General features: G+C 36.8%; 1 protein-coding gene across 1 annotated transcript in view; it reads left to right on the forward strand.

The window, feature by feature from the left end:
* The first annotated feature begins 314 nt into the window (after positions 1-314).
* Positions 315-24,354, forward strand: part of LOC127868642 (eukaryotic translation initiation factor 3 subunit B-like) — a 51,261-nt gene continuing 27,221 nt past the window's right edge. The window contains exons 1-7 of the mRNA XM_052410573.1: positions 315-495; positions 3,668-3,863; positions 6,519-6,638; positions 6,779-6,836; positions 6,997-7,140; positions 12,209-12,366; positions 15,694-15,831. Of these exons, the coding sequence (XP_052266533.1) occupies positions 354-495; positions 3,668-3,863; positions 6,519-6,638; positions 6,779-6,836; positions 6,997-7,140; positions 12,209-12,366; positions 15,694-15,831 (956 nt within the window). The 5' untranslated portion in view covers positions 315-353. The remainder of the gene's footprint in view (positions 496-3,667; positions 3,864-6,518; positions 6,639-6,778; positions 6,837-6,996; positions 7,141-12,208; positions 12,367-15,693; positions 15,832-24,354) is intronic.

The raw sequence follows: 24,354 nt of genomic DNA on the forward strand, positions 1-24,354 counted from the left end.
CAGTAGAAAAGGTTACATTTCACTAAGAAACGGCCGAAAAAAAAAGTTGCAAAAACAGTCGATTTTGATTTGTGTCAAGTTCTTTCTTGCTTTGTGCATGACATATCTTTTTTATTGCATAAATCGATTCCGCTTAGAATGGCCTTTAAGAAAAGGTATGGTAATGGGGGTCTCTATGTGCAAAATGTTGCATTTATTTTCGCTCAAAGTTGTCGCTTTTACATTGAATTATATAGGGAAACTATTTGGTGTATTATGACCTTTGGTGAGTTACCGAAAAGTGCGGTGTTACTAAATGCTAGTTTTACAAGTATTAAAATTCCATACACCGCCGGGTCCACGAGGTTTGTAAGATGGCGGCTGAGAAGGGGGACCGTGAAGTGAGGAAACAAAAACGGTCAGAGTCAGCTGTAGACAATCAATCAGACATGAAATATGAAGATGAACCGGAGTTTAGCGATCCAGAAGATTATGTTGATGATGTATCTGATGAAGGTTTGAGTTGTGTTTGTCTTTAAACTGTTCGCAATATGCCGCCTCAACGTGTTTTAATTTTTACACAATACACTATTTACTGATGTAACTTGCGGTCATCCATCCAGGCAGTAACCAGACGTTGCTCTATTTCACAACACAGTCAGTGCACATAAAACCGCTTCAATGAAAAGCTAGCTCATTAAGGTGACCTTATTCACTACCCCCCCCCTGAAAACCAACTAAGAAACAAAGCCAAGAACCTCTTAATTAAGTAGAAGTCCATATAAAGGTACTCCCAGAGCATTTGATATTTTTTGCTATGGCGGCTTTTTAAAGACATGCACCACTTCATAGACATGACCGCAGGTCTTCGCAGCAATTCCATTGGAAGTTTAAGTATACAACATCTGTTGGGCATCGTTATCCACTTAGGCTACATCAAATATCACAATGCACAAAAGTTTGGTGAACTAACCAATTGCGATACTTTAAGTCTACAACATTGCAAAAGTCTTCCAATACGGTGGATAGAGCGCTCAAAAGAATAACGAAGTAAATAAAAAGCAATTATTTCTTGCTTTAATTGTACCATTTGTTTTACTCCTATAAATATGAGGTCAATTTACATCGACCTCATATCGTTTAACGTTATTTTGCAATAGCATCGTTCCGACATGAATTCATGTAGGAAGCTTTAACGGCATCAAATTCATATAACAGCACAGAATAATCATGCAATAAATTATTAAACATAAAATATAAACATTATTTTACTAATTGCATTAGAAAAATGTTTATACAAACTTACAAGTAATGATAGTCCAGACCTTAAAACACTACCACTGTTCAAATTCCATATTGTTGCCATATAGCACTGTGTAAATTGAAAGTTGCATAATGTTACCTCATTGGTCGGTTATAAATACATTGTTTCTCTATATATAGTATTAGATTTAGACGAAAATAATAATTTACGTGGAATGTCATATTAGTTTTCCATTAAAACTTTTATCTTGCTGTGTGTGTTTATGGACGTTATTAATTATGTTATACTTATTTTTGTATTTCATTAAGAATTAGAACGTGTAGCCCTTTTTGTTAACTGTTTTTAGCAAACGATTCGCGGCTTAATAAGACACGGAAAATAGTTAAAGCGACACTTTCATTTAAAGGTTTAATGTGAACAATATTAAATGAAACCTTTTTTGGTATTAATATATTTTATTGACATGTTAAATTCGATACTTGAAAAGGTGTTTAGTCTTTAAAGAGATGTCGCTGATATTGTTAATTTCAATAACTGTTAATATGCTTAATGTTGTGTAAGAAATTGAATAGTTTCACTGAGTTTTATTCCCGCCTAAAATCCGATATCGTAAAACGCGCAACGGTTAAGAATAAGGTCTCAATAAGTTTAAGTATTTAGATCTGAATATCAGCAGCTGTGCCAGCTGGGAGCCCCGTTTTGGCTTTAACAACCGCAAGCGAAACAACATACTTTTTTAAGTCTTGCACTTAGACTCCATGATCACAAGTATAGGTCCCTGCTGTGGCGTATGACACCATAGTGTTATTTAGTATTGGTCGGCACAGTATCTGATCATAACGAGACAATTGGTTTGTGCTGAACACAGGGGCAATAAAACCACAGATCTATCAATAAACAAGATTATTGAGATATCTTTTCATAAAAAATATAATAATCATGGCAAAGGAAATTCAATGGCCGGTTTCTAAACAAAAGCATAATCGCCGAGACCGTAGCATCAGTTCAGTGCGTTAGGAACGCGCGCTACTTTCTTCCGCCTTCATTCCTTAATTACTTTCGTTTTTAAACAAATTTTTTTCTATCGTATACAGAATTCTATTCTTCTAAGCAAGATGTAATTTTTAAAACTGAACTCCAAATATAAACGCTACAAATTGGTATAAAGTACGAACATGTCAACCGTAAATCTAGATTCTAAAACTCCAAAACGGTATGATATTTGAAAAAGTTAAAGTTATAACTCGCCGGGCTGTCGAAATCAGAAGAAAAACTTAATATATATTTATATATCTGTTTACTACGTTACGTAAGCTTTCTAATGATATATAATTTGTCAAAATCGGCCGAGAAATGAAACTATAATTCAACAAAAGACGTGAGTGGGTACATCAAAATGTATAACCTCGGCGCTTCGCTGTACGCTAATTGTACAAAATCGATAGCCACAATACGGTAAAACGCGCGGTGGTAAAACATAAAATGTTTATTTCTTGTGTTTATCTCGCTAAAAATCCATTAATAACAACGTGAATATACTAAAACGTATATTTTTGAAAGAGGAATTAATAAGCAACAAGATAACGTATAAACCAATAAAATCGGATGAATAGTTTTTGCATAAGATTGAATTTACTACAGTAAGGGTCAAATACTCGATTCATCTCCTAACAATATACACTCCGTGATACAACTGGTAGTTTTAACACACACATATAGGTTCCATTTAATTAAAGAGTACAGAAAGCTAAAAAGTGATGTGGTTTGTTGTACAACAACAATTGGTTATGTGTAACCTATTCAAAAAATAATTTCGTTCAAGATAATTCAATGTAATTCTATAAACGACAAACACACGAAGTGTGTTGTGTATGTTTATTTTTAAAAATGTACATAAGTGGTTTAAAAGCACAATTTTTACACATTTAAGAGGTAATCGCTCACATATATGTCTAATTGATGATAATTTTATGCATTAGCAAAGATTTAACGAGAAAAACTGAAGTTTTAGTTGAACTCAATTTGCTATAGGAAAACGACGGTAGCCGTTTAGACGTAAGCGGGGTAGCTTACGTCTAATTATTTGGACTACATTTGTTTGAGTTTGAGACAGGTAAATGTTGATCAGTTTTTGAAGTATCAGTGTTCCTTAGCCCTTGCAGTGGTCATCAAATTTTGTACCTTAGAAAAAAAGACGGCATAGCAACTCTCAGCTTAGATTTGCAATCCTTTAAAAAAGAGGTAATGTATAATTTCCCAGTTTACATGACCTACTGTCCTTGATAATTTGACTGGTTTGGATTTGTCTTTATAAGGCTCCCTGCTAAAGAACAAACCATGCAGTGCAATAATGAAAATGTATTGCAGCTACACAAGTTTAATGATGCATAAGAAAGTAAGAAACATCAAATTTGTTGATTTCAGATCTGCTTGGTGATTTACTGAAGACTAAACCTAAGGACACTGACAGCATCGACAATGTGATCATTGTTGACAATATCCCTGTTGTTGGAAGTGAAAAGTTGACAAAACTTCAGGTTGTCGTAAAAAAGATATATGAAAAGTTTGGAAAGATTGTCAATGACTTCTACCCATTGGGCGAAGACGAAAAGACAAAGGGGTATTTAATTAAATTATTTGTGGTAGCTAAATACTAAAGATATTTATGTAAAATTGCATTATACAAATTTAAGAAATATGTAGGTGTTCACTATACAGTACACTCCACGCGTTTTCCCCAAAAAACGCGCTCCCTCCGCGGGTTTTTTCTGCTAGCGAGTGTTCACGCGACGTTGGAAGAGCGAGGTGAACTCGATAAAACGCTCGGCGTTACGCCGCGTTCGCTAATTCCCGCGGCGTGTATTACTTTAGGCTAGTCGGTAAATGCAGACACTTTCCGTTCTTATCAGTGATCGCCGCGCAACGCCGCGTTAGCAGTGTGCTACTGGGCATGCCAAAAAATAAAAACATTGTTATAATAAATTGTTTAAATACTGTAGTACATGTATAAAAAAGATAATTGTATAGAAAATTAATACGTATAAAAATTATGTTTTTTAATTCACAGGTACGTCTACGATATGAATTAGTCTAATATAATACATTTGACAAATTAATATTTAAATCATAACACATATGACACAAGAATAAATGTTCCGTAAAATTTCCAAATGAGAATAATAATTCGTAATCCGAAACACACTACGATTTTTAATTGTTAACACGACGTTTACAAATGCTTCCAATATACAGTCATGTATATTTCCCGACAAAAGCGCGCGAAAATTATGCTGCAATGTACAAGGTCAAGGTACAATGTATACTCCTGCAAAGCGTGCGTGTATTGATATTTTAACCAGGTTTTCCGAAGGAAAAAACTGGTTATTAGATTGGCGAATGCGGGCGGGCGGGCTGGCAGAATAAGCTTGTCCGGGCCATAACTATGTCGTTCATTGTCAGATTTTAAAATCATTTGGCACATTTGTTCACCATCATTGGACGGTGTGTCGCGCGAAATATTTACGTCAATATCTCCAAGGTCAAGGTCACACTTTGAGTTCAAAGGTCAAAAATGGCCATAAATGAGCTTGTCCGAGCCATAACTATGTCGTTCATCGTCAGATTTTAAAATCATTTGGCACATTTGTTCACCATCATTGGACGGTGTGTCGCGCGAAATAATTACGTCGATATCTCCAAGGTCAAGGTCACACTTTGAGTTCAAAGGTCAAAAATGGCCATAAATGAGCTTGTCCTGGCCATAACTATGTCATTCATTGTGAGATTTTAAAATCATTTGGCACATTTGTTCACCATCATGGGACGGTGTGTCCCACAAAAGAATCACGTCAATTTCTCCAATGTCAAGGTCGCCACGACTAAAAATAGATTTAAAAAAAAAATAAAACTTACAAAGGGGGTTAATTTTTTTTGGTCATTTCAAAAGTTCCGTTTGAGTTTTCTCCCTTTATCAGATTTTTTTTTCACAATGAAAACCTGGTTTTGTGACAATTTTGTCCCTTGTTATACAAACTTTGTAGCGCAGAGAACATTGAATTTTGTTGATTTCGGTTAAAAGTTTCTTTGGTATTTATTAACGAAATTATATCGCGAAAAAGTTGATATTTCCTCTAAAATAATTTCAAATCGAACACGCCGAATCTTTATCGTTACGGTATTTTAGTAGAGTAATTATTTTAACACTAATTGTATAGTAAACTGATTAAAGAAGACATCTTGGCGGAACTGGATTTTAAGTGTTTGACGTTATGAAAACACGCAAAGCTTGTCTACTGACCTATTGTGTAGACTGCTGTCTGCGGTGTTTTGACAAAAGGGATTAACATGTGTGAATGTCACTCTGCCGATTTGGTCCATAATTACTGGTAAACATTGTTTAGAATGTCGACGCAACAAGAATACACCTGTGAATATTAAATGCAATTATCAACTCAATAGTTACCACCTTTTAGCAATCAATGGAATAACCTACAAACAAAGAGAAAATCAATGCATTAGCGAGCAGAGAATTGACTTTGTTCCGACAATTAAAACCATTCCTTATGCATTCTTTGAACGTGTTTACTTGAGTAAGTTATGCCTGTAGACAGGAAGCGGCTTTTCTTTGATTACGTCAAACTGTCAATTCACACAGATTTGCGAGATTTTTAGGGTCCTTGGTCATTTGTATACATGTTCAGTATAGAAAATCACCTGCTAACATGAAAACTTTGGATTAAATTATCAAAATAAAAACAATGTTGCAAACTGTGTTTATATTAATTGGTAAGTATTAGTTAAAAGACGACGTTTTGTGTGTCGTAAATCAACGAGTTTTCTATACAACAACAACTACTTCTACAACCACGTCGGGATCGATCTATCTTGGTTGTTTTTTTTTATTGTAAATATTATACTACATGTACATGTATGTACTTATAATAAATGTAATTTTATTTGAAAATCAGGAAGTCAAACAAAATTAAATTGATCGTTATCTCGTAAAACGCGGAGTTTCCCCGCGTTGCCAACGCCGAGGGCCGCCGCGTTGGCTTATCAGTTTTGCCGATCGTTAACCGCCGCGTCCAAAATCATGCAAACGCCGCGTATAGCGGGATTTTCTTAATCTCCCTCCAGGTCGAAACCCGCGGAGTATGGAGGGAAATTGGGGAAAACGCGTGGAGTGTACTGTATTATTGTTAATTATGTGTAAATTTGTAAGATAAGGTAATGTCTACATCATGATTTACAATGTGTAAGTTTTTGGTGTTTACAGGTACATGTTTATCGAATACTCCAACCCAAACAGTGCTGCTGAAGCTGTGAAAGCCACAAACGGTTACAAGTTGGATAAAGCACATACATTTGCTGTCAACCTGTTTTCAGATTATGATAAGTAAGTGGAACAGGTAATTATTTATAAATAACTATTCTTTTTGCAATGTGAGAAACCCACTTTGCTTTTTTATTTGTATTACTTGAACCCATATATATATATATATATATAAACATTGCTTTTAACTTGTTAAATTTTAGATATGAGCATGTGTCTGATGAATGGGAGCCCCCTCAGCCTAAGCCTTACAAGGACCTGGTATGGCAACATCTCGTTACTGCTTTCAAACTACACTAGTTCATGAGTAACTTTGCACAAACTCAGTCTGTTAGGTATCATTTATGAAATGCATTAATTCAAATAAAAAAATTGAAGAAATGGATGGGAAGTTGAAGCAGCTTCTATATGCTACTTTCAGGGCAATCTGAGGTATTGGCTGCAAGATCCGGACTGCTATGATCACTATAGTGTGATCTATGAGGGTGGAGAGAAGACTGCGATCTATCAGAACACTGTGCACCTTGGGGCTGTCAGGGACCCCACTGTTGTGGAGGAGAGAGCTGTAAGTAGAATCTGGGTACTTTTTAATGAGAATATAAAGCATTAGTAATTGAGCCATACTAAAAATGACAACAATGGAAAAAGTATATATTTTTCCAAAATGGGACCTTTAAAATCCCTATTTAAAGTTTCGAAAAATATATTTTTTTATTATTAATAAGTCTAAACATGTCATTAATCTCCAATTTCCAATCCAAAGGGACCCAGCCCCATTCCCAAAATGGTGAAAAAAACACGCTGGGCAAGCATCCTGCAATTGGGCAGGGTGACCTTTTTAGCGAAAAATTGTCATATGATAAACTTGTACATATTGACTTAATTTGCTGTTTCCTCTTAAGTTCTTATATTAAATCATCCATTCCATGAGGTGTGTACTGTATTTAAAATGTTTTGATCTTACTATCAATACAAATTCCATTTTAGTATGAGAAACTAGTATAAGAAACTGTCAATAACCAATAAAAACTAGTAGGAAGTGTACGTATTTACAAGACAAATAAAGGAATAAAATAAGGTGAAAAACAAATAAAGGAATAAAATAAGGTGAAAAATATTGTTTAAGTAAAGATGGTTTATGAAAACTGAAGGGAGCCATATATATTTGAAACGGATGGGGCATAATTTTTTAAGGAGAGGGGCTGCCAATTGGCATTAGCTTATTCCCTACAGTTTGTCTTTTAGTTTTTGGAAAGATAGGTCATTATCGTTGTAAGCATGATGTGTTATAAGAATTCAAAATGCTCAATTAATTATAAGATACAGCCTTATTACCGTAAATCTACGAATATAATATGCACTTTTTTACCTGCCGATTTTTTCGTCAAGTAGGGGGTGCGTATTATATACGAGTTTAGAGCAGAACAAAATTTTTCCTGTGCACATTTTCAACTTAATCGCTGTTATAAGCTTCTCAGCAGCCATTTTGAACTACACCATTTCATCAAAGGGGTGCAACAGGGCTCGCGCTGTCGTTCGCCATTTGAGTCATTTGCGAAAATATTGAGAATTAGGCTCAATAAAAATCTTATTTGTGAAAATGCGAAAATCTAGTTAAATTTCATTGAAAACATCCGCCATTTATATCAGACTGGTTTTCTATATTTGTCTCTTTGTTTTAATGAAAGTGTTCGCAATTCGAACAGTAAACAAAACCCATTCTGTACCCGATTATGAGACATCGCTTGACCTTATTGTCATTGAAGTGGGCATGGTAGCTGGCCAATCAACATTGAGCTCGCTTAAACATGAAATGACGTTGTCGAATGAAACGTGAGAACGGGAGGAGCTATCAGATAATATTGGGTAATTCATGCGCAGACACTGTATAATTTGAATACATAGTTAATATCGTCGTCTTCCTACAAAATAGCGACTGGACGCTAAATCGTATAAAGAGATTAGCAAATGAAAAAAAAAACTGACAATACCTGTAAATAAATATTTCTTAGCTGACCACTATTTATCTTTCTACCGCATATTTACCATATTTGAAGTAAAGAGTGGTAATTAAATAATTAGTTTTATGATGCTAATAGAGTCTATTACACCTGTCTGCCGATTGCCGAATTAAATTGAAATGTGATAATTAATTAATTTGTTTTTTACTCCCAAACTAGCCTTTATGACAGCAGCGTATTTTAATTAAAGAGATCATGAAAAACACAAGCGGTTTAATTGTATTTTAAGTTATATTAAAGTATTAAGTTTGTAATACTTTGGAAAAGTAATTCATCTAGACAACTATAAAAACGGAAGTAACCATTTTGTCTTCTTATTACTTTATTATTATTAGCTCATCTATTTTTTGAAAAAAAATTATGAGCTATTGTCATCACCTTGGCGTTGGCGTTGGCGTCCGGTTAAGTTTTGCGTTTAGGTCCACTTTTCTCAAGAGTATCAATGCTATTGCATTCAAACTTGGTACACTTACTTACTATCACGAGGGGACTGGGCAGGCAAAGTTAGATAACTCTGGCGTGCATTTTGACATAATTATGTGCCCTTTTTATACTTAGAAAATTGAAAGTTTTGCGTTTAGGTCCACTTTTCTCAGTAAGTATCAATGCTATTGCATTCAAACTTGGTACACTTACTTACTATCATGAGGGGACTGGGCAGGCAAAGTTAGATAACTCTGGCGTGCATTTTGACAGAATTATGTGCCCTTTTTATACTTAGAAAATTGAAAATTTTGGTTAAGTTTTGTGTTTAGGTCCATTTTATTCCTTAAGCATCAAAGCTATTGCTTTCATACTTGCAACACTTACTAACTATCATAAGGGGACTGTGCAGGCAAAGTGATGTAACTCTGACTGGCATTTTGACAGAATTATGTGCCCTTTTTATACTTAGAAAATTGAAAATTTGGTTAAGTTTTGTGTTTAGGTCCACTTTATTCCTACAGTATCAAAGCTATTGCTTTCATACTTGCAACACTTATTAACTATCATAAGGGGACTGTGCAGGAAAAGTTATGTAACTCTGACTGGCATTTTGACGGAATTATGGGCCCTTTATACTTAGAAAATTGAAAATTTGGTTAATGTTTGTGTTTTGGTCCACTTTACCCCTAAAGTATCATAGATATTGCTTTCATACTTGGAACACTCACAAACTAAGGGTACAGTAAAAGGACAAGTTGCATAACTCTGGTTGTCATTGTAACGTAATTATGGCCCTTTTTTGACTTAGTAACTTTTAATATATGGTTAAATTTTGTGTTTCGATCCACTTTACTTCTTAAGTATCAAGGCTATTGCTTTCAAACTTCAAATACTTTCATGCTATCATGAGGTTACTGTACCTGGCAAGTTGAATCAAGGTCAAATTATTAAATTTTGCTAAAATTGCCATAACTTCTTTATTTATGATTAGATTTGATTGATACTTTGACGAAACTACTCTTACCTGACATACCACAATAGACTCCACCCAAACCATCCCCCGTGCCCTCCCCCCCTCCGCCCCCCCCCTAATTTTTTTTTTTTTTTTTTTTTTTTTTTTTTTAAGATCATCTCACAAATGACCACCACACCCTCACACTATACCCCCACCCCACCCCCCCCCCCCCCAATTTGTTTTTTTTTTTTTTTTTTTTTTTTTTTAATCTCATCTCACAAATTACCACCACCCCCCATCACAAAATAACCCCCCCCACCCATTTTTTTTTTTAAAACGGTTATGTTTGAAATACCGTCCAACCATCGCACCCAAAAAATACCCCCCCCCCCATCGCCCCCGCCATCCCCCCCCCCCCCCCCCCCCCCCCCCCCCTCCCCCCGCCCCCTATTTTTTATTTTTTTTTCGCTTTTTTGGAAGATAATGAAATAAATGTCCACAACCCCACACTATAAACCCCTCTTCACTCCACCCCTCCCTCCTTTGTGATTGAAAATGAGAGTCCCTTCACCTTTGAAAAGAAAATAGATGAGCGGTCTGCACCCGCAAGGCGGTGCTCTTGTTATAATTATTATCGTCCCGAATATTGTCAAATTGAATTAAATGTGAAAACAAAAAACAGCGTCTCTGCTTCTTTCTTTTGTAATTATGACTGCTTGACCCGGATGTCAGCAAGGAGCCCGTGTGTTAGCGGTAACAATCAATGGTAATATGAACAACAGACAGAGATATTTATTATGCAACTGTCGTAACAACAGCACTATAACACATCCCGATCAATATACCGGGGTATTACTTTGAAACAGATAGTTGACAACACCAAATTGATTTGCTATTTTCACAACACAAAAATATATTGACACATTTTTTTGGAAATGGCCGATTTCGGACACTGATTTTTTTAGTGCGTATTTTACTCGGATTTTCAATTTTTACTGATAAATTTTGACCAAACTCGGGGGTGTGTATCATGCACGAGGGCGTATTATATTCGTGGATTTACGTTATATATGCATCAGAGCTCCAGATATGATTTGTGAAATTAGTTACGGTACTGCCACAGACAGAAAGAAAAGGAGTAACGCTGAAAATCAATTAGTACCTGTACTACCATATTCAAAAATACAGGAAGTATTGTACTACCCGTGTTCTTGGATAAATTGAAGGGTTTATAACTGACTTAACAGAAACATTTGCAGCAATAATAATAAATATATTTAGCTTCTTAAACAGTTACTTTATAAGGTTATCCTTTCTGAATTATGATGCAAATATATTTACACATTAAAACTTAGACTAAATGCTATTTTTTTCATTTATTTGACAAGAAAACACAAGCCAACTAGTAAGCTAAGTAAATGAACACTAATGTCACTGTCTCATATTCAGTTTTCCAATCTTCCACTTTTTTTTCTTGAGTGTCCAATCGTGTTTTCTAACGTTTTTAGCCACCGATGCAATCAAATTGTTTTATATCGGGGCGACAATGTCTTTTTCTGGGTTTACAGATTGAATGTCAGGATGGTTAGATGACGGTGTCTAGTCATTATATGACAACAAAGTGTTTTTTGACGGCCTTCCATTGCCCGTAGACATATTGTTTTTACCGGGTTTACGAGTAAACGGAAATCACGCGACAAAATAGACCATAATACCGCAATCCAGTCTACAATTTTTCTGTAATTTAAATTAACGAAAAGCGCCGTTAGGTAAGAGAAAAGCACATCACGCCGCGCTGACGTATTGGTACGGCCAGATTTATTTCGTAAATGCGTAAAAAGGATATAAAAGTAATAATTGTACGTCCATTTAAAAAAAAATAATGCATAAACCTTCATTAAAAAGCCGTATTTACGGCTGTACGGCTCTTATCTGGAGCTCTGATGCATATTTTAAGTTAAGAGGTGCACATAGGACAGAAAATCAAAATGTTGACAAAATGAGTACTTGAAAAGTTGAAAATACTCTGATATAAGAATAAATAAGCATGAGCAATATTTATCAAAGCGTAATAGACTTTTTCTCCTCTGATAGAGGCATATTTCAAATAGCTGGAAATGGCAGAGAAAACGTTAACAATACAGTTATCTATAAGATTGAACTTCTTAGAAAATAAAAAGAAACTGCAGGGAAGAAAAATGTATTTAGTTCATATTTGATGTTGTTTCCAGAGATGGACAGAGACGTATGTGCGCTGGTCTCCACAGGGAACCTACTTAGCCACCCTGCATCAGAAAGGTATAGCACTGTGGGGTGGACCAAAGTTTGACCAGATTATGAGGTTCAGCCACCCTGGAGTTCAGCTGATAGATTTCTCACCTTGTGAAAGGTATTCTTCCATGTTAGGCCTTCCTTAAACCTTTATTTGCAGTTTATTTTCACCTACCATTGGAAATTGCTTTCTTTTCTAAAAATGTTGGTGCTCTGCCGATGGTTTTTCTTTTAATTTCTGTATATTTTATGTTGTGCTTAATGCATATAACTGCAAATATTTGTAAGCGTGGCATTTTAAGAGTTATTTTGAAGTTTTCTTTTAAAGGCTGTCATTAGAAATTAACAGTTATTAAAAGCCATTTGTCCTTTTTTTAGCTGAGTGTCAAATAAAACAATTTTGTGTCCAGAAGCATATTGGCAGGGGATATCAAACGAATTTGCTTGTTATATTGACAATCCTCTTGTCATTATTGCATAGCGAATTCCTTGACACCTCTTTTAGGTGTTAACAGGTCAGACACTATGCTAGATGAACTTCCCTCAGAACCATAGTCAGATTGTCGTCATACATTCTGTCACACTGATAACAGAGAAACAAACTTTTGTGTGCACACAGATCTTGTAAAATTTTATAACGATTTAATTTCATAATTAACAGTTATAAATAGCCATGTTTCCATGTCCGATTGAAACCAATTTTATTGAATGTTTACATGTATCATTGTTTAGCTTATGTGGCAATGTGTTATATTTACAATCCCCTTGTTTTGTCATTATTGCACTGCGAATTCCTTTACACCTCTTATAGGTGTTAATAGGTCAGACACTGTGCTAGACGAACTTCCCTCGGAACCATGGTCAGATTGTCCTCATACATTCTGTCACACTGATAACAGGGACACAAACATTGTTCAGCTTTAACAGCAAGCAATTAAATTTCAGCACCAAAAATATATTTTTGTGTGTGCGTTTTAATCAAGGCTTTGTTTGAAAGTGTTGAAGAGACAAGATTCTTTCAAGGTTGAATTAAGCCTTGACTTGGAGGAATTGGCCAGATAAGGTTCTTTTAAGATTGAGGCAATTTTTAACCAGGTTTTCCGAAGGAAAAAACTGGTTATTAGATTGGTGAATGTCGGCTGGCGGGCGGAAGAACACGCTTGTCAAGGGCCATAACTTTGTCGTTCATTGTGGGATTTTAAAATCATTTGGCACATTTGTTCACCATCAATGGACAGTGTGTCACGCGAAAGAATTATGTTGATATCTCCAAGGTCAAGGTCACACTTGGAGTTCAAAGGTAAAAAATGGCCATAAATGAGCTTGTCCATGCCATAACTATGTCGTTCATTGTGAGATTTTAAAATCATTTGGCACATTTGTTCACCATAATTGGACGGTGTGTCGCGCGAATGAATTGCGTCAATATCTCCAAGGTTAAGGTCGCCACGACTTAAAATAGATTGATTTTGTAACAAGGGGGGGTAACTATGAATAATCAGTAACAACACACATTTTGAGTTGTTTCTCTTTATCATATTTTTTTTTTCAAATTGAAATCAAGGTCGCCACGAGTAAAAATAGATTGAATTTGAAACAAGGGGGTAACAATGCACATTTTGATTTGTGTCCCCTTTTATGTCCCCCACCACTATAGTGGGGGACATATTATTTTTGCCCTGTCTGTTGGTTGGTTGATTGCTGTGTGTGTTTGTCTGTTTGCTCCAACTTTAACATTTTGCCTTAACTTTTCCAATATTGAAGATAGCAACTTCATATTTGGCATGCATGTGTATTTATGGAGCTGCACATTTTGAGTGCTGAAAGGTCAAGGTCATCCTTCAAGGTCAAAGGTCACAAAAATATAAATTCAAAGCGGCGCAGAAGGGGACATAGTGTTTCCCCATCTACACTATTAATCCATTTCTCTATTAACATTCAGTTTCTGTCACTTTGGCCTTGAATAGGTAATTGAACTTGGCACAGCGAATTCCTTGACACCTCTTATAGGTGTTAACAGGTCAGACACTGTGCTATATGAACTTCCCTCGGAACCATAGTCAGATTGTCTTCATGCATTCTGTCACACTGATAACAGGGAAATAAACTTTTTGCAGCAACAGGCTTTGTTAATACTTATATTGTGGAATCAATAGGTGAACATTCTTACTCATGGGTTTTATATGTGCTTTGATTGTGTACACTTCTTTCTTATGCTTTTGTTATGACATTGGTGCTCCATCTCAGAATTAAAAAGGGCAGGTAGCTTTTTGTGAACAGAGCACCTTAGTCTGCATGGTCTTAATGTCCCTGTGGCATATTTTTTATGAAGCCTATGTTATGTGGGCCTATTTAATTTTATATCGCATTTATTTGGTTCAAAACATTGTTTCTGTATTTAATAAAACTAGTTTTACCCTGAAAAATGAACACATTTATTGAAGTTTGCTGTATTATATTGTGTCCGAATCAAAAAAGGGCTTGTTGGGGATGAGAACGGAAGGGTGGTCTACAAGGATGTCATGGTGTTTTTTGACAGATGTCAAAAGACTTGAAGGAATTGGCTAGATAAATTTTTTTTAAGATTGGGGCAATTTTTAGAAAATAAGCACAGCGAATTCCTTGACACCTCATATAGGTGTTAACAGGTCAGACACTATGCTATATGAACTTCCCTCGGAACCATGGTCAGATTGTCTTCATACATTCTGTCACACTGACAACAGGGAAACAAACATTGTTCAGCTAGCAATTAAATTTCACCACTAAAAATTCATTTTTTGCTTTTTAATGAAGGCTATGGTTGAATGTATTGAAAAGACAAGGTTCTTCAAGGTTGAATCAAGCCTTGACTTGAAGGAATTGGTGAGATAAGCTTCATTGTGGCAATTTTTAGCTCGGCTGTTTTCGGAGAAAACCCGAGGTATTGTCATAGCCAGCTCGTCGTGTTGTGTCCGTCGTCGTGTCCGCCGTCTGCGTTGTGCTAAAACCTTAACATTTTGTCAAGGTTTTGAACATTTGCTCTAAAATCAAAGTGCTTCAACCTACAACTTTGAAACTTCTTATGTAGCTGCACCTTAATGAGTTCTACATGCCACACCCATTGTTTGGTCACTAGGTGAAAGGTCAAGGTCACTGTGACCTTCAAAAAAGATAATTCTGTCAAGCTTTCATTTATACAAAACTGCACCCTCAGCCAAGCGTGGCACCCCTTATGCGGTGCTCTTGTTAGAAAATAAGCACAGCGAATTCCTTTACACCTCTTATAGGTGTTAAAAGGTCAGACACTTTGCAAGACGAAACTTCCCTCAGAACCATAGTCAGAGTGTCCTCATACATTCTGTCACACTGATAACAGGGAAACAAAACTTTTGTGTGTACACAGATCTTGCAAAATTATGTAACGATTGAAGTTCATAACATCTTCTTTGATGTCGTGTTACAGGTTCTTGATAACGTTCAGCCCCATGCCTGTGAAGTCCGAAGAGCCTCAGAGCATTGTGATCTTCGACATCCGCACTGGCCAGAGGAAGAGAGGCTTCAACTGCGAGCCACATGCTCAGTCCACTTGGCCCATTTTCAAGTAGGTGCTCTGTCAGTCCACTTGGCCCATTTTCAAGTAGGTGCTCTGTCAGCCCTCTTGGCCCATTTTCATGTAGGTGCTCTGTCAGCCCTCTTGGCCCATTTTCATGTAGGTGCTCTGTCAGTCCACTTGGCCCATTTTCTAGTAGGTGCTTTGTCAGTCCATTTGGTCCATTTTCAAGTAGGTGCTCTGTCATTCCACTTGGCCCATTTTCATGTAGGTGCTTTGTCAGTCCACTTGGCCCTTTTCAAGTAGGTGCTCTGTCAGTCTACTTGGTCCATTTTCAAGTAGGTGCTCTGTCAGTCCACTTGGCCCATTTTCAAGTAGGTGCTCTGTCAGTCCACTTGGCCCATTTTCAAGTAGGTGCTCTGTCAGTCCATTTGGCCGATTTTCAAGTATGTGCTCTGTCAGTCCACTTGGCCAATTTTCAAGTAGGAGCTCTACCAGTCCACTTGGCCCATTTTCAAGTAGGTGCTCTGTCAGTCCACTTGGCCCATTTTCAAGTAGGTGCTCTGTCAGTGCACTTGTCACATTTTCAAGTAGGTGCTCTGTCAGTCCACTTGGCCCATTTTCAAGTAGATGCTCTGTCAGTGCACTTGGCATATTTTCAAGTAGGTGCTCTGTCAGTCCACTTGGCACATTTTTAAGTAGGTGCTCTATCAGTTCACTTGGCCCATTTCGAAGAAGAGGGGGTATATTGTTTTGCACATGTCTTCGAAGAAGAGGGGGTATATTGTTTTGCACATGTCGTTCCGTCCGTCTGTATGTCCGTCCGTCCACCAGATGGTTTCCGGATGATAACTCAAGAACGCTTACGCCTAGGATCATGAAACTTCATAGGTACATTGATCATGACTGTCAGATGACCCCTATTGATTTTGAGGTCACTAGGTCAAAGGTCAAGGTCACAGTGACTCGTTCTTGGATGCAGTTTAGGACCACATTTGCAGATTATATAATGTACTGGTGACGTGGGGTCTCCGTCCCCACCAGATGGTTTCCGGATGATAACTCAAGAACGCTTACGCCTAGGATCATGAAACTTCATAGGTACATTGATCATGACTGGCAGATGACCCCTATTGATTTTCAGGTCACTAGGTCAAAGGCCACAGTGACAAAAAAACGTAAACACAATGGCTGCCACTACAACTGACAGCCCATATGGGGGGCATGCATGTTTTACAAACAGCCCTTGTTTAATAGGTGCTCTATCAGTTCACTTGGCCCATTTTCAAGTAGGTGCTCTGTCAGCCCACTTGGCCCATTTTCAAGTAGGTGTTCTGTCAGTCCACTTGGCCCATTTTCAAGCAGGTGCTCTGTCAGTCCACTTGGCCTATTTTCAAGTAGGTGCTTCGTCAGTCCACTTGGCCCATTTTCAAGTAGGTACTCTGTCAGTCCACATTGCTCATTTTCAAGTAGGTGCTCTATCAGTTCACTTGGCCCATTTTCAAGTAGGTGCTCTGTCAGTCCACTTTGCTTATTGTCCCCTACTGGTTTCACCGGAGGGGACCTATGGTTTGCCCTCTGTGGTCTGTGAGTCTGTCTATCTGTCACACTTTTCTGGATCCTGCGATAACATTAAAAGTTCTTCATATTTTTTTCATGAAACTTGAAACATGGATAGATGGCAATATGGACATTATGCACGTCATTTCATTTTGTTCCTACGTCAAAAATTCTGGTTGCTATGGCAACAAATAGACTAGAAATACTGCTAAAAATGGTGGTTTTCTGGATCCTGAGATAACTTTAAAAGTTCTTAATATTTTTTCATGAAACTTGCATCATGGATAGATGGCAATATGGACATTATGCACGTCATTTCATTTTGTTCCTACGTCAAAAATTGTGGTTGCTATGGCAACCAAAAAATAATAATTCTGAAAATGGTGAAATTTCTGACAATAGTGGAGCTGGTAGGGGACCATATTGCTTGACAATAGCCTTGTTTTCAAGTAGGTGCTTAGTCAGTCCACTTGGCCCATTTTCAAGTAGGTGCTCTATCAGTCCACTTTTTACACACAGAAAAAGACATTTATTCTTCATAGTTGGGGTAGTGGATATGATGTATTTCTAGCGACCTGGAGTTCACTGGTTTGATCCTGTGGGAGCGTTTTTAGATCTCTCCCGTAGACACCAAGTACTGATTCTAGTCCCAGGAAATGTAATCAAGAGGGTTTCAAAAAGCCTTAGGCTTTCTATACAATGGAGCTAAAATAAATAGGTTTAAAACGTTAAAACACAATGATGATTAACCAGACTAGAGTTCCCAATGTTTTTTTTCAACTGCTCTTTAAATACAAGGTGCTCAAACTGTCACAGTTGAATGACCTTAATGTAGAGATTATGGTAAATAATGGACTTTGCTAGATGGTAAATAATGAACTTTGCAAGATGGTAAATAATGGACTTAGCTAGATGGTAAATAATGGACTTTGCTGAGACAAGTTTTGGTAGAATTATGTAGCGAAACTTATTGACAATGACTGTTATCTGTTGCCCTCCACCATTGTAATGATGATACACCATTGTAATGATGATATTGGCGGGGGATATCAATTCAACGAATTTTCTTGTTTAAAATGTTTCATTCACAGGGCTCGAATTTAACTTTTGTTTCTACTTGCAAAACATTGCGATCAGCTTGAATACCAACTCGCAAAATCAAAAACATTCTCGCAAATTTTGCTGGAAACATAAATAAAAGCAAGTTCGGACATAAGTTTAGTACTATTAAAACAAAATAAAATATGACATCAACAACAAGTTTAAGTTTTATAATAAGTTCTTTTTCCCACTTTTTCACTGTTTTTGAAGAAGAATTAAATTTCCGATTTTTTCTAACTCAACAGTTAACTTTGCTTTATCTTTCGTATTATTATTTCCGTCTGTGGGCAAAAAGAAACTAGTTATTTTTCGCTTCAACGCCATGTCTGTTCAAGTTAAATGTCTTTTATAATGAACACGTGTGAATAGTCGACTGTTTCACGTTCTTTGTACAAATACATTGTATCTGTACTATAGGTATACCAGTCTAAATACAAGGTGCCCGCATACGGGTATTCGAACGTTCTATAAATAGACCTACAATTTAGCTTTCACGATGTTGAGCGCATTTAGCAATATTACTCATTTGTTTCACTATTTCTTTACTCGCAAAAAAATACTAGTTGCTTAAAAACTCGCAATCGGTATTTTTCACTCGCATTGTGCGAGTGTTAATTTCGAGCCCCGATTCAATTATTGTCTTACATTACCACATTGTAATGATGATAAACCAGGCCAGAGTTTGTACAGATCAACCAAAGTGTTGTTCTGGATGAGAGCATCCATGGTTTACTGAACAGTTTGTTGTTTAAAATGTTGCATTCAATTATTGTCTTATATTACCACATTGTTATGATGATAGACCAGGCCAGAGTTTGTACAGATCAACCAAAGTGTTGATCTGGATGAGACCATCCATGGTTTACTGAACAGTTTGTTGTTATCCCTCGCCATAGGGGGAGGGATATTGTTTTGGCGTTGTCCGTCCATCCGGCACTTCTGTGTCCGGAGCCATATCTCGGAAGTGCTATGGCGGATTTCATTGAAACTTGGTATAAGTATATATATGGATAAGAGGATGATGCACGCCAAATATCATTGTGCACCATCTGTTAATAACGGAGTTATGGCCCTTTGTATCTTGAAAACATGCTTTTTAGTGTCAAATATAACACTTTCGTGTCCAGAAGCATATTGGCGGGGGATATCAATTCAACGAATTTGCTTGTTTAAATTGTTTCATTCAATTATTGTCTTATTATGCTCCCTGAAATAAAATTTCGGCGGAGCATATAGTTGCCAGTTTGTCCTTACTTAGTTCCTTACTTCCTTCCGTCACACTTTTGCTACCGTTTCTCATAGCGCCTTCAATACTTTACCAATCGCTTTCATATTTGGCATGTAGGTACCTTGCATGGACCTCTACCTTTTGAAGAGGTTTGAGGTCACTGGGGTCAAGGTCACCGAGGCTAATAATCTACTTCCTTCTGTCACACTTTTGCTACCGTTTCTCATAGCGCCTTCAATACTTTACCAATCGCTTTCATATTTGGCATGTAGGTAACTTGCATGGACCACTACCTTTTGATGAGGTTTGAGGTCACTGGGGTCAAGGTCAAGGTCACCGAGGCTAATAATAGACTTCCTTCTGTCACACTTTTGCTACCGTTTCTCATAGCGCCTTCAATACTTTACCAATCGCTTTCATATTTGGCATGTAGGTACCTTGCATGGACCTCTACCTTTTGATGAGGTTTGAGGTTACTGGGGTCAAGGTCACTGAGGCTAATAAAAGACTTCCTTCTGTCACACTTTTGCTACCGTTTCTCATAGCGCCTTCAATACTTTACCAATCGCTTTCATATTTGGCATGTAGGTACCTTGCATGGACCTCTACCTTTTGATGAGGTTTGAGGTCACTGGGGTCAAGGTCACCGAGGCTAATAATAGATATTTTTAGGTGTTTATTAACACATACATTGACAAAGAGCATCATCGGGGAGCATCCATCAGTTTCACTGATATTCTTGTATTACCACATTGTAATGATGATAAACCTGGCCAGAGTTTGTACAGATCAACCAAAGTGTTGTTCTGGATGAGACCATCCATGGTTTACTGAACAGTTTGTTGTTTAAAATATTTCATTCAATTATGGTCTTATATTACCACATTGTTATGATGTTAGACCAGGCCAGAGTTTGTACAGATCAACCAAAGTGTTGATCTGGATGAGACCATCCATGGTTTACTGAACAGAAGCTTTTTATGCCCCCGAAAGGTGGCATATAGTTTTTTAACTGTCCGTCCATCCGAAAACTTTAACATTGGTCATAACTTTTGCATTATTGAAGATAACAACTTGATTTTTGGCATGCATGCGTATCTCATGGAGCTACACATTTTGAGTTTTGAAAGGTCAATCTTCAAGGTCAAATGTAAAAAAAACAATTCCAAGGCGGGGTTGTTTTTTTAGTAAGAAAGTGACGCCGATAGTCAGCGTCTTCCCCTACCAGAATGTTTTCCCCCCAAAATACAATTTCCCCTCCAAGAATATAATTTTTCGCAAAAACATATTTTTTAGCATTCATTTAAGCTTTAAATTGAATATTGTTAATTTTGATTGCTTAATTATCCATCGCAATTCTAGCTCATTTGCGGTGGTCGCGAAAAAACGTTAAAATAGAAATAAGCGTCTACGTAGTTGGATTAGAATGTGTAGTTTGCGGTTCCTGTTAATTTTTGCAAGTCATGCGGAACATTTCGCACTTTATCGTAAATGTTGGTAGAAGAATCCTCAAACTAAACGTGCTTACATCCGAGTTGTTAAGCGCATGCTAAATAATCATAATGTAATCGATAAAGGGAAGTCACTCTAAATGTTGTTAGTGTTTGTTAACGTTTTATTTATGATTTTGACAGAAAACTTCTTTATTGTAATTGGGCAAAATGTCATCTAGATTTGATTGGGAATGGGGCCGTTTTTTTAGCTCTACTGGCCATAGGCCAGAAGAGCTTTTGGGATGGCATGGTGTCTGTCTGTCTGTCTGTGTATGTGCGTTAGACTTTCTCTTGTTTATCTGATGAAGTCCACATTTTTCATCCGATTCTTTTCAAACTTGTTCAGTGTGTTCATATTAATGAGGACTCGAACCCTATCGAAAATGGGTTACATCAGAGTAAAAAGTCCAGAATTATCTCCCCTTGAATAAGAGAAAATTATGAAATAAGGCTTGTTTACACAATAAAGTCCACAGTTTTCATCCAATCACTTCCCGACTTGCACAGTGTCTTTATCTGAATGATGAGTCAAACCATATTGAAAATGAGCAATATCGGAGTTATAAGTCACCTTGAATTTGAGAAAAAATGAAAATATTTAACATTTTGCCATAACTTTTGCAATATTGAAGATAGCAACTTCATATTTGGCATGCATGTGTATCTCATGGAGCTGCACATTTTGAGTGGTGAAAGGTCAAGGTCAATGTCATCCTTCAAGGTCAAAGGTCAAAAACAAAAAAATCAAAGCGGCGCAGAAGGGGACATAGTGTTTCCGACAAACACATTTCTTGTTTGTTTACATATAAAGTTCTATCCTTTGGAAACTTCAACGGATGCTTTATATCATCAAGGGCCAGAACCCCATTGAGAGTGAAGAAAATTTGTCCAACTTATTGTTGAAAAGGAGCCTTTTGAAGTTTAAATTTTACGTTTCTTCTTGTTTATGCGATGTTTTCCCCATTTTTGGTCTGTTTGTTTAAAACTTACTCAGATTGTTCATACTATCAAGGGCTTGAGCCCTAATGATTCCAGCCAGTAGAGCGATTCAGGCCCTCATGGGCCCTTTGTTTGCTTTGGGAATGCCTCCATTTGCCAGAGGCGCAGACAGTGGTGAAAAACCCTTGAAATCAGAGTAGATGAGTTAAAGACATTGATTAAAACAGTTTATATTTTTTCCCAAAATATGTCTCTTTCGCACTCTTATTTTCCCCTTTCACCCAGCGTCTTCCCCTTTTTCTAAAAAAAAAAACCCTGCAAGGGAAGTAATAAGCTTTAAAGGGAGATAATTGCTATTTATCATTTGGCAGGTACAGATCATTTTTACAAGTGAAGTAATATTTTTTAAAGGGATATAATAAAAAAATAAATCCAACAGTGCTCTGGCTAGGATTTTAAAACAGGAGTCAAGTCTTCACGATAGTTCATTTTATTCACTAGCCATTCGGGCTACTGAAATGGTGAAGACAAGTAGCCCATCAGCAAAATTACTAGCCCAAAGAAAATTTGTTAAAATATACACCCTGCTTAAAGCGGGTATATACGATTTTTATATGTGCTGAAATGTAAAATATTGATACAAATATTTTATAATAACACACACTATGCAAGAAAAATGATACATTTAAGACGAATTTCATAAAATACAGCAAATACAAATTAGCGCCCCGAGCCGATTGTGACGAAGATAATTCGTAATTATTTTCCTACAATAACCGACGCATTCGTCTTTTTTGTAAGTGTTCATGTGTCGTATGAATCGATATCGTTGCAGAAATTTCAAATGAACCGTTAAACTAAATTTAGATTCACATCGTACATGCATGATATATATGCTGGCGAATTCGGCTGTACAGCCTTTTTCGATTTCAGAATTAACTATCTGGCTTATTTAGCATTTTTCGACACATGATCTTCTTAACTTTTATTTTAGTTTATATTGAAATATATGTATAATAAGTTTTTTACACATTTTATATTTATTACTAAATATTTGACAAGATCGTATATACCCGCTTTAAGGGTTTCATCTTTCAATAGCAGATAATCTATTAAAAAGTAAAATTGTATCCAGGGTATGTTAACTGTAAAGCCTATTGCAAAAACAATTGCAACGCAATATAACAAGTCAAGGTAATTATGTCCTTTATTAATCATAACTCTTTAACATGTGATAAACAACTTCTTCGTTCATCTCATCATCACTGCCATCCTGGAGATCCTCTTCGTCAGAAACCATATCCTGTAAAACAAGCAGCCTGATAGTTATTTTCCAGAAGTTTACTTGACTAGTGAAGGCATAGATGGCATATTTTTATAATACATGTTGTCTTTTTTCTTATGCTGTGTTTTTAAGCATAGCTTATTAACCAGGTTTTCCGAAGGAAAAAACTGGTTATTAGATTGGCGAATGCGGGCGGGCTGGCTGGCTGGCTGGCTGGCTGGCGGGCGGGCGGAACAAGCTTGTCCGGGCCATAACTATGTCGTTCATTGTCATATTTTAAAATCATTTGGCACATTTGTTCACCATCATTGGACGGTGTGTCGCGCGAAATAATTACGTCGATATCTCCAAGGTCAAGGTCACACTTTGAGTTCAAAGGTCAAAATTGGCAATAAATGAGCTTGTCTGGGCCATAACTATGTCATTCATTGTGAGATTTTACAATTATTTGGCACATTTGTTCACCATCATGGGACGGTGTGTCGCACGAAAGAATCACATCAATATCTCCAATGTCAAGGTCACCACAACTTAAAATATATTTATTTTGAAACAAACTTACAAAGGGGGTTAATTTTGTTTGTTCATTTCAAAAGTTCAGTTTGAGTTGTCTCCCTTAATCAGATTTTTTTTCACAATGAAAACCTGGTTTTGTGACAATTTTGTCCCTTGTTAAACTCTGTCTTACAAAAGTAGCTTCTCCTTTATTACTGATTTTTAACCATTTTTCTTGAAATTCACGTTTCCGTGATTTTTCATAGTCATTAGTTGACTTACGATCAGTTGCGGGCAGTTTCTTGCCAGGCTTCGCTCCAGCTACGTATTTAAGAATTATGCAGCCTTATTCGCGTAGGGACTTACAACTTTGGAAATAAACACACACACACAAGGTTACAAAGTAAAACGATGTATATTTCGGAAATGCAAGTTGGGACGTCAATTGGTTTACTTCAGCAGTAAACACATCA

This window comes from Dreissena polymorpha, chromosome 2 (assembly GCF_020536995.1).
Source record: "Dreissena polymorpha isolate Duluth1 chromosome 2, UMN_Dpol_1.0, whole genome shotgun sequence".
Taxonomy (NCBI): Eukaryota; Metazoa; Mollusca; class Bivalvia; order Myida; family Dreissenidae; genus Dreissena; species Dreissena polymorpha.